This window comes from Bos grunniens, chromosome 5, assembly GCF_055505025.1.
Source record: "Bos grunniens cultivar Pamir isolate PY7600 chromosome 5, Bosgru_T2T1.0, whole genome shotgun sequence".
Taxonomy (NCBI): domain Eukaryota; kingdom Metazoa; phylum Chordata; class Mammalia; order Artiodactyla; family Bovidae; genus Bos; species Bos grunniens.
Window position 1 is genome coordinate 72,566,102 of NC_141169.1, and position 17,159 is coordinate 72,583,260.

General features: G+C 47.9%; 1 protein-coding gene across 3 annotated transcripts in view; it reads right to left on the minus strand.

The window, feature by feature from the left end:
* The window catches only part of SYN3 (synapsin III), a 496,131-nt gene that overhangs the window by 439,105 nt on the left and 39,867 nt on the right, over window positions 1–17,159 (minus strand). For all 3 annotated transcript variants that reach the window (XM_086401179.1, XM_086401180.1, XM_086401182.1), the window contains exon 3: window positions 2,573–2,630. In XM_086401179.1, the coding sequence (XP_086257305.1) occupies window positions 2,573–2,630 (58 nt within the window). The remainder of the gene's footprint in view (window positions 1–2,572; window positions 2,631–17,159) is intronic.

Genomic DNA, 17,159 nt, shown 5'->3' on the forward strand with positions numbered 1-17,159 from the left:
CCCAAATGACTGCTAATTGGCCTCTTGGATAATTTGCCTTCTGATTGCCACAGAGGGAAATGACGAGAAATCAAGATGACTCTAAATTAGCCAACTTTTGCAGTGTGGCTGTAGCCTTCAGAGGTTGGCTGAGTGTCCCCAGGGTCCTGGGTGAGCTATTCTTAGGACAACTCTCTCTGATGCTCCTGCTTACAGATTTACACCCATAAGTTGGGCCAGAAGCAGCATTGAGATAAAGGGCAAAATTAAAACATGCTCCTGGGGTTTCATGAATGAAGTGAGACAGCTAGCAACTGAGCATTTACCAGATGGTTTATGGAAAACTCAGATTTTTGAGGGAAGATTAAAGAACAGCAATTTATCTCTGTTGGAAACTGACAAACAGATTGGAATCTGTGGAATCCATCAGTTAGTCATTCTGCAAATATTTGCTTCCACTCTAGTATGTGCCAGGCCCTGTGTTATTTAACAGAGTGAGATCCAAATAGTCATGGTCCCTACCCTCATGCAAATAATACCACATCTAAATATGTGGTTAAAAACTCAGATAAGGGCTAGAAAGGAAAAACTGGGGTGCTAGGTAAGGGAATAACCAGGTTTTCTGATTTAGATTGCGGTGGGAGGGCTCAAATAAAGAATGTCCGAGAAAAGAATTTTAAACTTAACACTTTTAAAGCTTTGATTTTTCAGAAAGATCAGCCTGGTTTTAGTACAAAAAATAAATTGGAAGTGGATGAAAATACGAAGTTAGGAGGCTATTGATTATGAAGACAGGATGAGAGCTGATGATGGTTCAGCCAAGGAATTGGCAATGGGAACAGAGAAGAATGGATAGACCAGAGGGATGTGGGCTATGGCGTCTATAGCATGTGGTGAACAGGTATAATGGTGGAGGGAAAAGGAGGCAGCCAGGAGACTGTGCAGTTTCTAGCTAAGATGCCAGGTAGATGGTAGAGAGAGGATTTGGGAGGATGAATAGGTTAGGGTCAGGGGAAGAGTGTCCTCAATCATTCCACACCCCGAGCTTCCACTTTCCTCACCTCTGCTCACGCTGATTCAATCTCCTCACTCTTCCTGTTGCCATCATCACTTGTTGAAATCCTAGCCACTCTTTACAATCCATTTCAAATACCACCCCCTCGTTGAAGTCACTTGGACTCCTCCAAATAGCTGTGGCCTCTGCTGCCCACAGCACTAAGTTTGGATCTCTCTTTCCTGGATTCCACCTGCGTTGGGTTCTGTGAAGACTTACCCTGCCTCCCTTCCTAGACCACAAGTTATTTGGGATAGCGCCTCTGCTTCTCTATCCTTGTTCTGCACATGTGAGCTAGCTAGCATAGTAGATGTTTGACAAATGTTTGTCAAGTGAACAAAAATAACCCGTTCTTTGCCATGGAAGGAAAACCAGTAGACACTGGACTGACTTGAAAGCCACAGGATCAAATTGAAATTCAAGCTGTAGGTGTTTTAATATTAAGCCAACTCAAATTTGATGCTCAAAAAGCTTTCTGTTCCTCCAACACATCAAACTCAGAGTGCTGGAAAAGTCACATCCTTTGATTTTTCTATGGTGCTTTTCTGAGTTCATCTTACAGCAAGAGCCTTTTCCATCTTATTGCTTGCCTTTGATGATGAGGATGATGATAAATGGGTAACATCTACTAAGTGTTATTGTATGCCCTGTGCTGGTCTAAGTACTTTTCTTGGACTAACTCATTCGATCCTCTTGGCTACCCTATCAAGCTGATGCTCTACTCCAGTGGTAGATGAAGAAACTGAATTTTGGGGGGCTTAAGTATTGTTGAACTAATGTCACAAAGTTAGTTGGGACTGGAACCAAGAGTTGAGCTCCAGAGTCCATGCTCTCATGCGCTCTCCTAAGGCCAAGCACAGTGCTTGGCATTGAGTTGGTCCCCAGCAAGTCTTCAGTGAATGAAGGGGAGGAGTCCTAGATCTGGAGGCCACAAGTTCTGGGCCTAATTCTACCACTGACTTCCACTATAACCTTGGGTAAGTATGTGCTTTTTTTTCCCTATAAAATGAAGTGTGTGGATACTAGTGGTAATAACAAGAGCCAGTAGTCGAGATTCTAATCTCTTTTGAGGCGTTAAATAATTTAATCCCAAGGAAAATGAGACACAGACTCACTTGCCCAATACCTAGAAAATGAGGGAGTCAGGATTCAAACCCATTGTGCGCCCACACTGTGCTTCCAAAGAGACACCTCAGGGACCATGGTGGGGAACAGAGGGAGGTGGAACAGAATGGAGCAGACTTTTGGGCTCCCTATGGCCCATTTCCATCAGAGAAGCTCTATGTGTCTCTATTTGTTAGAATGGGCCCTACTTGAGATTCCTCTTGAATCAAGGTTCTGCTGCTAAAACAGAAAGGTTGAAAACTATTGTACTAAATAATTCTGGAATTTAAGACATCTTCCAGGTATAAGCCAGGATTTTTCTGGTAATCCTTACTCATTATAGTTTCAGAAGATGGGGGCCAAGTATGCTTCTGGGAATGGCTCTGCCTATAGAAAAGATCATGGTGATAGCACTAAAGACTAGCTCCAACCTACCTGTTCCACTCGGATCTCAATCTCTCCATTCACCTTCTTTCCATGGAAATACTTGGCCCTGTGAAGGAGAGGAAGAAATCTACTGAGTAAGGATACCAATTGCTTCACTCTTTCCTCCCTTCTTCCAAAGGCCTTACCCCCCGAGGTGCATGTCCAGACACATTCCCCACTTTCTTGCTCTCTCCCACCCAGATGGATGATTTTCTCATTATTTATATGTATCACATGGGAAAGGGAAAGAGTACAGGATGTGAGGATTGGAGACTCAGGTTTCGGTTCTGCCAAGTCACTTTACATCTCTGTGTCTCCGCTTTATCCTCTATAAAAGGGAGATATTAACGTCTGCATAATATATTTCTAAACATTATTTTAAGGATCAAAAGGAATAAAGAATCCTACACAAATAAATAATGCAGAATTATTTTATTAGGTAGACCCTATATGACCTGTAAATGACTTATTATGTTGCTCTATCCATCCACTCCTTTATTTGTCCATCTCTCCAATGAAGCAGACCTCATCTGCCCCTTCGTCCATCCAACCACCCTTCTATCATCTTTCCTATACACCCCTGCTTCTGTCTTCCCATCAGCATTAAATGGCATCCCATCTGCCCATCACTCGAAGCAAAAACACAGACTTCATTCTTATCAGCTCCTTCTCTCTATCGCCATGGGTTCTACATACTAATTATTTCTCAAATCCATCCACTTGTCCATTTTCTCTAAAAGCACCCGAATCTTGACCTTAGTCATTTCTTTTCTCATATAAATTCTCTCTTCATGCTCTACTTTTGTATCACAGCATTTACTATAATTCGTTATAGTTAGTAACTGGGTTCACGCCTGTTTCCCACTGAATTATAACACAATTCCTCCAGGCTAGGAACAATCCATCTTACTCATCATTCTATTTCCAACATGTACCAGAGTACTTGATACACAGTACGAGCTCAATTAACATACGCTGAATGAATAAATGATTGAAGAGATAGATGAAGGAAAAAAGATACTTTTTGAGTACTTACTCTGTACCCAAAAACCGTGCTATCATCTTAACCTACAGCCCTTCTCATTTAACACTTAAAACCACCACCATGAGGTGGGTATTATTATTTCCATTCCATAAATAAGGAAACTGAAACCCAGAGAGATGAAATACTTTGCCTAAGTGGCTTGAATCCTGGACTTTCACTGCCAGATCAATGCTTTTTCTCAGCCCTGAAAAACATGACCAAATGTTGGGGTGCTCTTGGGTTTAGATGACCTCCCACAAAGCAGAAGTAATACAAGTTTACATTGGCTCTTTTTGGTTGTTGGTCTGATGAAACCAAGAGCTCTTAGTGACTTGCTGTAACCTGAGCACTGTGCTGAACATATCCATAGACCTTCTCTGGGGCACAGACAGCTATTTGCTCCCAATCCCAATTCTCCTCTTTGCCCACAGAGACAACTTTTACAGACTGGCACCAAGAAATGTATCAATATATTCCAGCTTTCCATTCAGCTAGGTATGACCACAAGTTATTCAGTCGTCAGTCGTGTCTGACTCTTTGTGACCCCATGGACTGCAGCAGACAGGCTTCCCTGTCCTTCACCATCCCCCAGAACTTGCTCAAACTCATGTTCATTGAGTTGGTGATGCCATCCAACCATCTCGTCCTCTGCCATCCCCTTCTCCTCTCACCTTCAAGCCTTCAATCTTTCCCAGCATTAGGGTCTTTTTAAATGAGTAAGCATTCACATCAGGTGGCCAAAGGATTGGAGTTTCAGCTTCAGCATCAGTCCTTCCAGTGAATATTCAGGGTTGATTTCCTTTAGATTTGCTCTCCTTGCAGTCCAAGGGACTCTCAAGAGTCTTCTCCAGCACCACAGCTCGAAAGCACCAGTTCTTCGGTGCTCAGCCTTCTTTATGGTATGACCACACGCTTGAGCTCTCATCAGTAGTGTTATATCCAAGAACCTTCTTCTTAGTTTCTTTTCTATTCTTTTCTCTGGAACATTGATGTTCCCATCTCTTTTCAACCTTCCACTTGTGAAAGAATCCTTCTGCAAATTCTCTGACCAGTTGCAGTCTGTCTGCTCCTGAAGTCTATCTACATTTAGCCAACTCCAGTGGAATTCACCTCTCTTCAAGACTGCCTGAATCTCAGACTGACAGCTCTAATATTAATGCCACTTCTTCTTATGGCGATGATTGGCTCAGACGTCAAGTGGATAGAACTTTATGGGAACAGGAGTTGTTAGTGTGACTTTAAAAAGCAAGATTTTGTTTTTTTCTCCCAGGATGGTCTTCTAAAAAATGTGTGTTCGACCAGCCTCATGCAAAGGGAACCTTTTCACATTATTTGTGAATTTTATCACGAATAAAGGTAATGTTGGCAAACTCCAGACACTGGGATAAGCTCACCTCTAATATTTGTACAGCATGGGGCAAAAGAACAAATGGAAGTCTATGTATCATATGCCTAACATTTAAAATTGATAAAGGTGGCAATCATTTAAATAAAACATGCCCGTCTCTTCCTTCCTTGAACAATACAATTTCATAATGACCTGGAAGGGTCAGAATTTGAACTTCTCAGGACTCTTAGAGATCCACCCAGAACACAGTGGCCTGGAGGTTGACAGCTCTTGGTTCCCATCGTCCTTCCTAATTCTCCTCCCAGCCTTCTCTCTGTCCTGCATCCCTGGGGCTTCCTATGCATGCTTGTGGATAACTCAGCCCATGCGGCCAAACTTTATCTCCTTGCCCACCCATCAACAGTCCCCATGCCATGTATGGGCAGGATACATCAGGGAACTTACCTACACAGGCCCTGGAATTAGGCCTGGGTCCTCATGGGCAGGGAATTCTATAGGTTGGATAACCACTGCATGATCAAAGGGTATAACTTTCAGGGTCCTCCTTTGTTGTAAGGAGTATAGCTAGTAAAGGACTAAGTAGGACTGAGGGCAGGGGTCCCTGCTGCTTGGGTTTACAAGAAGTACTGGATGATCCTGGGACCTCAGGATGGTAGCCGAATGGTAATGAATGAAATCACTGGTATACTAGATAAAGCATGGATCTCAAATCACAGAGGCTCGGGCAAAATCTTAGCTCTATGACTCACTCACTGCATGTTCTAAGACAAGGTACTTAATCCCTCCAGGTCATAGTTTCCTCCAGGTCACTTGTTAAGGGGTGATAACATCTGCCAGCCAAGGTGTGGTGAGAAATTCACTTGATCCTGTATTCAAAGGACAGTAAGTAGAGAGTGTGGACTCAGGGCCAGAACACCTGGATGCAATCCCAGCGCCACCCCTCACTCTTTTTTTTTTCTGAAACCCTGAAAAACTCCCTCAACCTGCATGTGCCTCAGTTTCCACATCTGGGAAATGGGGATAATCACAGTAACTATCCCACGGGGTATTGCGAGGATTAAATGTGACACAACGTACAAAGCACTTTAGAGTAAGCTCCAGAGTATACAGCCCAGGGCCTAAAGCAGAATCAGTGACAACAAAGAACTACCAAGTGTTTACACTGCGGCTGAGGGTGCTGTGTGCGGGGACCCACAAACATCATCTTACCCTCTTGGGGGTTATAGAACGGAATTACAGTCCGCCTCACTTTGATCCGCCCCCTCAGTGAGATGAGAGATTGGTGATGATAATCAATAGGCGATGTTGATACAGAAGGCTTGTGGGTCCTTCGCATCCCTCCTCCTGTTGTACTGACCCCAGAGATCAAGCGGGAGGGCTGGGAGCAGCTCCCACAGGTTCAGTCACACAGAGCCTCTAAGCAAGCAGCAATGGTGAGTTAGATCTTGTGCTCCAAGAGTTTCAGGATTCAGTCTAGACCCTCTAGGCTCCTTCATGATCTAGACCCTGTTGACCTATGACCCATTTCTTCTCTGGTTTTCTGCCCACCTTTTGGACACGCTCAACTTTCTGCAATTCCTGTGCTTTTATGAGTCTGAGCCTGTGCAGTTCTCTCCTTCTCTGCTTGGTTACCTCTTTCTCATGTCCCAAGATCCCTGACCACTGTTTCCTTGAAAGCACCCTCCCAATAAGACTGGGTTAGGTGTCCCTCCTCTGGGTCCCCACGGGGTGCTATACTTAACCACCATACGACACATATCATTCTTGTTCGAATTACACATCCCCTGTCCCCATACACCTGGTCTAGGAGCTCCTGGAAACCCGAAACCGTGTCTCAAAGCTCACTGCATCTCTCGTATCCGGCACAACGTGCCAGGGCACAGGCACATGTTTAAGGAATGCTTGCTGACTGGGTAAATGAATGTTTCCTGGGATAGCCCAAGGTGCAGCTCGTGCTCCAGATGCTCTGCTGCCATCTACTGATACAATGGTGTAACACAACACAAATCCCCACCCATTACCACGTGGAGTCAGTCCCCTTTTAGCATCCCACAGGCACAGGATTCTAACTCTTAGCTCGGAACCCAGAGCACGCAGCACTACACCACCACCACCCAAACAGCTCTGGCCTCCACTGGCCTCACCTTCTCGGGAGAAACACTTGTTTTGCCCATCTCTGGAATGTTTACCGCTGGGCCTGCCAGACGGACTCAGGCTGCAGCTGAGGGTCAGGCGGTCCATCCCCCCGCCTGGCCGGGAGTCAGAAGTCTGTCTCCTGACAGGCCACACAGACTGCTGCCTCCTTGCCTGGGGCTCATTCAGGCTTGAGCTGCCTCTGAACAGTTCCGTCTGGCAGAGGAAGGGGTAGGGCTGGTCTGGAATTCTAGATGCCTTGGGGGCTGGGGTTGCTGCCGGTGTAATTGCCCGGCTGTCTGACCTCAGGTAGAATGGATGACCCCACTGTGCCTGAGGGCTCTGTCTCCCTAAACGCAGACCTCTTCCAAAGGCCCTAATATGTTTATTCTCATAATGAGTTTTCTGAGTCCGCAGGCCAGTCAGTCAAGGCCTTGGCCTTGGGAGGAGGTGGGGGAAGCTCTTGATTCTACAAAGCTTCCACCTCTGTGGGTGGTCTCATATTTTACTGCCACATCAGAGGCACCAGGAAGGAGAATATTATAAAACCAGTGCCGCCTGGGGTGGGAAATCCCTAGTTTGGGGAGGCGGGATGTGGTGTGTGTGAGAGAGATTTATGGGGAGCGATACTGAGTTCTTTCATGGCTGCAGCAGCAGCAGAAGGAAGAGGAGAATTAGCACAAACAGGATCCACCTGTGCACAAGCAGCGCCCTTCTAATAAATCCGTCTGGGATGTAAAGTCGGTGTGGCTCGGCCCTGGCGGTGCCCTTCCAGGGATGAGGGGTCAGGAAACTTCTCAGGCACACTGGAGCCTATTGGGGGAGTAGTGGGGGGGGACAGCGAAGGCAGGATCTGGCCCTAGAAACTGATTTTCACATTTCTGATGAAACATGTCAGTCGCTGATTTTTGGCCTGGACAGAAACTGGGGGAGATGGATGACGGATCACATAGGAGAACCCTGAAGGTGGACACACTCAAGGTTTTCCAGTTAGCAAGATAAAGAGGCTAACATGATAGGTTGGATGGATGGAGGTGTGACAAAAAACAGGGCCTTTGAACATGGAGTTCTAACTCAGAGACCCAACTCCGTTGTTGTTGCTCAGTTGCTCAGTCATGTCTGATTCTTTGTGACCCCATGGACAGCAGCACGCCAGGTTTCCCTGTTCTTCACTATCTCCTGGAGTTTGCTCAAACTCATGCCCATTGAGTTGGTGATGCCATCCAACCATCTCATCCTCTGTCACCCTCTTCCCTCCTGCCTTCAATCTTTCCCAGCATCAGGGTCTTTTCCAATGAGTTGGCTCTTTGCATCAAGTGGCCAATTCTAGTTCCATTATTTACTCCCAGGAACAGCTAACCCTCCTGCTCCCCTCCCACTGTCAGAGGGGACCCTCCAGTGATGGGGCAACCTCACTGTACCTCTTTGCAAGTGGAAGGGCCTCAGGGAATTGGAAAGGGGAGGGGCTCTCTGAGAGTGACAAGGGCCCCTGCATCTGTACAAGGATCTGTGAAGGTAAGGAAAGGAGACCCACTAGGGCCTCAAGGATGTGATGACTGTTCCCTCAATGCCTTCTGACAGCAAATAAGGAAGGAGACCTCTGTGGAGGTCTGCTCACAATTCACATCATTTACTCACTACTCACTGAGCCTCGTAAGGACTGGGCACCTTACTAGGCATGGGGTGGAAGGCCGATACAGTCCCTGCTCTTGTGGAGCTAACATTCTCCTGGAAAAGTCAGGAAACTAACCAGGTGAAAAGGAAGTGATGAATATGATGAACAAGGTGGTACAGGGTAGGATGTGGGGAGCAGGGAGATCTGATCCAGGAAAGTCAGGAAGCCTTCTTTGGAAGATACTCAACACAGTTGTACTAACCATCTACTGTGTGCCAGAGCCTGCAGGCTCTCAAGAAATAGCAATGAAGATAACTCAGTGCTTGGCCTCCGGGGGTTTACTATCTAATGGGAGGGAGAGACTCATCAAGTACAATGACCACAAAGGACATTAGCTCTAAGACCAGGTCAGCCCACTGAAAGAGACCCAGCCCAGTTTAAGAGCCTAAGACTGCTTCCCTGGTAAAGTGACCCAGTTCCTCAATCTATCCATCCATCCATCCATTCATCTATCCATCCATCCATCCGTTTGGTACCTATCCTTTGCCAGCATCAAGGGCTGCAAAGATGGCTCTGAGAAGGTCTGATGAGTGTGTATATGTGTGAAAGGCACACAGGGCAAAAGAGTTAGGCAGGTACTGGTGGCACTTGGGGGCCAATGAATCTTCCTGGGGCATGTCCCTCAACGTGCAGGAAAAATGAGCAACAGGCACAGAGCAGAAGACCTGGATTTGAAATGGCAGCTCTGGCACCTGCTACATGACTCTGAATAAGCCTCTGCTCCCTTATCTGAAGGGTGAGGATGGGAAGCTCTACCCACAGGGTCATGAGGATAAAATGAGGATGTGGATTTGAAGGCCTCTGGGAACCTGCCAAAAATGTGCCAGCAAGTGGTTGCTCTCTGGTGAGCTGCTGGTATGGACTTCACCCTCCAGGTAAAAAGGTGGGTGAGCACTGCTAGCATTGGAACTAGCTGGTCCTCTCCAGCTCTGCTATTTACTTCCTAGCGCTGCTTCAGACAAACATCAACCTTTCCAAGCACCAGTCTCATTTGCAAAAATAAGCACATCGCTATGTCTGCCATAAGGCCCCATGAATGTTGTCCCTGACACATGGCAAATGTTATGTTCATCTCTTTCCCTCCTGTCGTTCAACAGGTGGGCATGTACCTGGGGAAGTGACAAATCATTCAGGGGAAGGTGGCAGTATCTTCATTACTCTAAAAGGATCTCCAGCTTCATGTCAAGCATGATGGAAACCTGCCTTGGCTACACTCCGGGAGCTCCTCTTTCTCCCCAGAACCAGCCTTTAAGGCAAATAAAATCGTCAGCCACCCACTCACTCTGACAGCAGAGATTATGCCAGAATGTTACCTCCCAATCCCTAGCCCTCTTCTCTCCAGAGACACAACACTGTGTCATCCTCACTCCCACAGAATTCTGAAAGTCCACAGCCTTCATTTCACAAGAACAGTTCACATTTAGAAGGCTAAGCTGTTCCCTCAGCAAACATTTAAAGAGCATCTATCAAGAACTCATTAACAGATGCTTATCTATTAAGATGCTTTCAAATTGTGGTGCTCGAGAAGACTCTTGAGAGTCCCTTGGACTAGAAGGAGATCAAACCAGTCAATTCTAAAGGAAATCAACTCTGAATATTCATTAGAAGGACTGATGCTAAAGCTGAAGCTCCAATATTTTGGCCTCCTGATGGGAAGAGCTGACTCACTGGAAAAGACCCTGATGCTGGGAAAGATTGAAGGCAGAAGGAGAAGGGGTTGGCAGAGGATGAGACGGTTAGATAGCATCACTGACTCAATGGACGTGAATTTGAGCAAACTCGTGGGAAACAGTGAAGGACAGAGGAGCCTGGTGTGCTGCAGCCCATGGGGTCACAAAGAGTCAGTCACAACTTAGGGACTAAACAACACCACTAAGAGCTCAACCTTGCAAAATGCCCATAAAAAAGATGATACCCTGAAAGGTAATTCACACCAAGGTGTAAGTGACTTATAGCTGACCATCCGTAAAAGGGGTTTAGATGGGATGAGTAGAATGAGAAGGGAACCATGAGAATATTAAGTGTTTGATGTTTGTGTGAGGCCTGTCAAGGTGAGAAGGGCAAGGCACAGAAGGAGAAGCCTAAGAGAAGTTACTTTCCCTCCACCTCCCTCCTTCCACGTATTCAACCAATTACCCACCCATCTGCTTACCCATCCATCCCTCCATCTCTCTAAGTGAAGTCGGCTAGTCGTGTCCAACTCTTTATGACCCCATGGACTGTAACCTACCAGACTCCTCTGTCCATGGGATTTTTCAGGCAAGAGTATTGGGATGGGTTGCCATTTCCTTCTCCAGGGGATCTTCCCAACCGAGGGATCGAACCCAGGTCTCCTGCATTGCAGGCAGACGCTTTACTGTCTGAGCCACCAGGAAGTGTTCCATCTCTCTATCCAGGCTCTACTATGTGCTTAGCACTGTGCTAGTCCCTAGGAATCATACTGAACAAAACAACCCCCTGCCATCCTGGTGCTCCTGGTCTAGCCAGGAGACAGGCCCAGATGAAGAATATTTACTCTGACTCCTCTCTTCATCAGAAATTACTAACTGGCAAACCTCATGGAGTCCACGGTCTTATTTTGTTGGACTTACATTATATACTTTTGATTTTAAAACAGAGAATTCATTTATCAAGAATTCAGACTTCTGGCTTCCCCTGAAAATCAATAACTGAGCATCACGAGACCTGTATTTCCACGTGGCAAAAGCTGGCTGAGAGGACGGCAGCTGTTGCCTGCAGTTGGGGCATCGGTTCTCACGCCCAACAGTCCCCATGGCTCCCTGTTGTCTCTCTGCAGCCAGTGTCAAGTGGCAGAGGCATTTGTCATAGAGCCTGGGCCGCTGTCTTCCTTACAGAAGGGAAATATTTCTCTGTGCCTTTGCCTTTTCCTGGCACCTGCCCCTTCACTCACCGACCACCTTGCCTTCTGTGAGCAGCTGCACAAGCAACCCCTAATTTAACTCATTCCATTATGAAGATGGCAATTAGCTCAGTGAAAATCTTCAGGAAGCCCACACCACTGCCCTTCCTCCAAACTCAGGTTTGGAGGTCAGAAAAATGGATACAAAGCACCGTCCCCTCTCTTGCCATCACAGACAGCCTCCCTCCTGCTGAGGAAACATCCCATGCAGGCTTCCACAGGCCTCAGGAGGAAAGACATTCTGCAATGAGACTGATGTCTGCCCAGTGACCTGCCCCCCCAGGGCAAGGCTGTAGCCAGACAGGTGAAGTCTGGAGGAACAGGAACAGCTATTGCTAAGAGAGCCCATGGCATCTGAGGGACTTCTCTGAAAGAGGAGGACCTAGGCAAGAAAATCACATTTTGAAGAATGAGGGAAGACTCAGAAGTTGGACAGTGGAATTATCCAGAAAAAGGCAGGGCAATGGCAGGAAAAATGACTAAGACATAAAAGCAGAGAGAGGAAAATGAAAAGTTTCAGGTCTGAGACTCCTTTAAGGGCTTGCAGGCTGGCCCCTTCAGAGTCTGGGTTCTTCTGCATTACTCCTCCCTGGCTGCCTGCCTAGTTGTATTGGAAGCTGCAGGTGATGGGGGCTCACTCCTCACTGGGCAGCCCGCGTGGTCTTCAGCTGATGTTCCCGTTACATACACTGAGCTGACACATCTCCCTCTTTGTCTGCTTTACCGGCCTCAGTTCTCCCAGTTGGGAACCACATGAAACCAGTCCTCTAGCCACGACGGTTTCTAAACTTGGCTCTTCATCATTTAAAAAATGTTTCCTGCACTCTCCTCTGGATATTCTGACTCAGTAGTTCTGGAAGAGCCTCTCAGTGTGGCCTGTCCCACACCCATTCTGACTTCTATTATCAGCACCTCCATCTGCACTTGTATTCATGAACCAAGCCTCTCTCTTGCACACAGTCTTGATGGGACTGTCCCCAAGTGTCCCCAGGACATGTTATGGAACCACCCAGGTTTGTTCTTGCCCAGGAATTTTATTTTTAAGCAGAGAGGCACAAAGCTTGGAAGACAATAGGAGCTGACTTCTCCAGAGAGGGTTCACAGGCTCCTGCCTCTTAGGTCCAGACAGAGCCTCTCCTAACCTCTCCAAAACTTGGGTCTTCTTGTTTTCTTTTCATTCTGTGAGTCTCCGGCATATGTTCCATAAACCCTCCATTTTGCCTAACTCAGCCAAAGTCATTTCTTTTTCTTACAAACAAAGAACTCTATCTATACAGAAGGTGAAGAGCGGTACCTGATAATCTGAATGTCATTCTGACGGAAACAGTGCTTTGGGGACCGTGATCTCAGTTTATTGTCATTGCTTGATTGATGAAGGCACTGAAGCCTGGAGAGGACAGTGGCTCCTAGATTTCACAGCATCAGCAGGGAAGGGGGAACTGGGGAAGACACAGCATCCATCAGACTCCTCCCCGTGCTACCTTCTGCTCTAAGACACTTCCCCCAGATTTCCTAGCCACACTCTCACAGGGTGAAGACTCTACCAGGGCAGGAGACAACTCTTCACTGTTTTCCCCTCCCTTCCCTCTCGCCGTGCAAGAGCAGGGGAGGAAGCGGCCGGGGCACAGAGCCTCTGGATTGGATGGCGGGGAGACCTCACGGAGAGAGGTCAGCACTTGAAAAATTCCTCAAGTCAAAGGGCTCGGGGCCTGGGTGCCACACAAGGCCCTCACTGTGTGCGGACATTGTCCCCCTGATAAAAGGGGCCGGGCCTGGGAAAGCGGCGCTGGTGTCCAGGAGACAGGCCAGGCTGCTGGGGAATGCCCAAGGCCCCTCCCGCCCCAGGCACCAAGGCGGAGGGAGGGGGAGTGGCAGGGGGGTGCCCAGATTGGGAGGACGAGCCCAGAAGCCCAGCGCCACCCCAGGTTGCAGGGGGTGGCTTGTGTGAATCCGTGAATGAAGGGAGTAAGAGGATGGCAAGACCCCTCTCACCAGGCCTTTCCTAGCTCCCTGCCCTCCACCTCTGGATTACCCCACAGGGAAGAGGCAGGGCTTGCCCTTATTTCAAGGAGAGTCTTAGGGGTGGGGGAAGAGGTGGGTCGGGGGAGACATAAGGATTTTGTTTCCTAGAGCCTAGTGTCTCGAACAGACAGGTGTGTATCCTGCCTTGAGCCCCCCTACCAACTCTAGGAGGAGGGGAACCAGCCCGGTCCCCGTCTTCCCATCTTCAGAGTAGAGAGTGTGCCAGCCCACCAGCACCCAGACACCCCTCCTCCAGGGCTTCTAGAACGCAGCCCTCAAGCACGTCCGGCTGAACTGAGAAACGTGCCAAGTGGCCTCCTCCCCACTGCCTGCCAGTGCCACTATGTTCACCAGCAGTTAGTATCACAATTAGCTGGTTGTTTGTTTTTTTTAACATTTTTATTTATTTGGCTGTGCAGGGTCTTAGCTGTAGCACACAGGATCTCCCGTCTTCCTTGTGGCATGTGGAGCTCTCGCTGCAGCATATGGGATCTTTAGCTGTGGCATGTGGGATCTAGTTCCCTGACCAGGGATTGAACCCAGGCCCCCTGCACTGGGAGTATGGAGTCTTAGCCACTGGACCACAGGGAAGTCCCTGCAATCAACTGTTAACACCATCACCATTTCAGTGCCTGTTATGACAGCTAAGCCCAATACCAGCCCCACTTGTGGCATCATCTCCACCTCTTACTGACCCTTCATGAGAGGTGCCACGATCCTGCCTTACAACTGAGGAATGTGAGGCCCAGAGGTCAGACTCCCCCAAGGTCTCATGAGAGAGAGAGAGGACGGGGGTCCAGGCAGTCTGCCTCGAGACTGTCCACTTGATTTTGTTCCTGCCCTGCTGGTGACTGAGACTGTTCAGTCCTCATCACAGGCCAGGAAAGCAGCTTCCTGAGAATGAGGTCAATAGAAGGGGTGGGAGGGCTGGTTTGGCTACGCAACCAGAATGCAAGGACGCACAAAGGCCAGCTTCTCACTGGGCCCATGTTAGCAGGGCTGGGCACTGCCTCTTGTTGCCACTCTCCGTAAGTAGGGTGGAAAGATAAACTAGCAGACATCTACTTAAAAATGAATTCCAGATAAACAACAAATAATTTTGTGGTACAAATCTATATATTGCAATGGGGTATGTTTATACTGATTCATTGTTTGTCTAATTACTAATTGGACATCCTTATTTTTACTGGCTAAAGCAACAAGGAACTCTACCCAAAAGCCTCTGCTGGTGATGCCAGCTCTCAATTTAATGCCCCCTTCCCACCCACTGCAACCATCCCCCGACAAGATGGCACAGTGGGAAGCAGAAAGTCCTGGCCACCCTGAGGCCAATTAGGCCACAGCAAGGCTTCAAGGGGCTGCCAAGACACCCTGAGCTCACGAGTGTCTGGATGGCTATAGGAACCCCCACTTCCCCTGGCACCTCAACATTCTGGCTGCCCAAAGGCACTGATGGAGAGGGTGCTCGAGGTGGGCACTTTCCTCTGAGGAGGAGGTCACTTGGCCACTGTGCTGTAACAGGGAGTCCTGCCCTTGGACATGAGCGTGTGTGGTATGTGCACTCACACAAGGCTCCAGAGCCCTCGGGCACAGCACACGAGGCCTGTGCTCAGGTGTGAGAGGGAAGGATGACAGGAGGACAGGGATGCCAGACTCGTCAGCTGGCCGGCCTGGGCCGGCTGCACACGCCACTGTGCCTGCTCTCATCCTGGGCTCGGAGCTTTAGTCCCCTTCTTCACACGAGGAGAACAGTACTAGTGCTCCACACAGTTGTTGAGAGGGTTAAATCAGAGAGTCCAGGAAAACCACTTAGCACAGTGTCTGGCCGTGCAAAGTGCACAGGTGCTTGTCCTGTGACAGTGAGGAGGACCTGACCGTACTCCCAAAGAGCTCGTGGTTTCTTCATTTGTGTGCTCACTCATTTCCAACCTAGACTTCTTAGCACCTACATCATGCCAAACACTGAAGCCCTGGGAAACAGTCAGCAGGAGGTAGGTCACCATCTGATATGCCTGCAAAGAAGTTACTCCTGGTAAAGTCCCAGCCTACCCCTCTCCTGTTTTGGTTTCTCAAGCAGTGCATGGTATGTCCGTGCCTTGCTTTCTTGTCTGTAAAATCCTTCCTAGGAAAATCAGAAAGTGTGACTGGCAGTGGTATACTGGCTAGCTCTCTAGGGAGACCTAAAAATCCTGGTTTGCAGCATTTGCCCATTTCCATGGTGTAAATGCTCTCATGGTGGCCAGTGTGACTTCCAGTTAGATTGAGCGGTGTGAGAAGGGAAAAAGGATTAAAGAATGCCACCACGGTCACTCTCAGCATCACTGTCACACCTTCATCCTTGCCATTACCTGTAATGTCACCTCCAAATCACTCATTCAATCAACAGATGTTTCCCAGCACCCACTATCTACCTGCCCTGTTCTAGGCTCTGGGACACAAAGACAGCAAGTAGGCATGGGTGGGTGGGTGGTAGTGGGGATACAAATTATCATACAACATAGCAACTCTCAGTGAATCCAGACATGCACAAGGTGCTCTAATTAGTATCATTAACCATCATATGGTAGGATGGGGCAGCCTCATAAACTCCAGGCTGAAAGGATAGTAGCTAAGGGGTGTTTAAAACTAAGAATCCCCTTTTCATTTCCTCAACAAGTAAAAGAAAAAGGAAATTCTAGGGAAGGGTGGAGAATAAGAGGGAGGGTAACAATGGATCAACCCTGGACATTCACTGGAAGGACTGAAGCTCCAATACTTGGCCACCTGATGCAAAGAACTGACTCACTGGAAAAGACTCTGATGCTAGAAAAGATTGAAGGCAAAATAAGAAGGGGGTGGCAGAGGATGAGATGCTTGGATGGCGTCACCGACTCAATGGACATGAGTTTGAGCACACTCCAGGAGATGGTAGAGGATAGGGAAGCCTGGTGTGCTGCAGTCCATGGAGTCACAAAGAGTCAGACACCACTGAGCGACTGAACAACAACAATAGATCATTGTTGAAAGAGAAGAGCAGCCATTCTGGGAACAAGGACCATGGGAAGCAAGAGGAGGGAGGGTTTCAGAGACCCCTGGAGGGAGGGGCTGGGGGCCCAGCCTCAGCTGCCTTATGCCCCCTTCACCCCAGGATCCCCCTCCCAAGCCCATCCAGGCTCCAGAGACCTTGAAGGTAAAACTGAGATCAAGAAGTACACCCAACCTTGTTATGAAGAACCCTTTTCTGGGTCATGATCAATGTTCTCATTTTGAAAAAAAAAAAAAAAATCAAACCTTGGGTTCTAGTACATTCTGTGGCAATAATTTACACTGTAGATTACGGCTTTACAGTGTAAGGCAGCTCTACGAGATTGTTAAAACAAGTAGATGAATTTTTAAAATTATTGCTACAGAATGTACCAGAACCCTAGGTTTGATTTCTTCAAAATAAGAACATTGATCATGACCCCCAGAAAGATTCTTCATAACAAGGTTCGG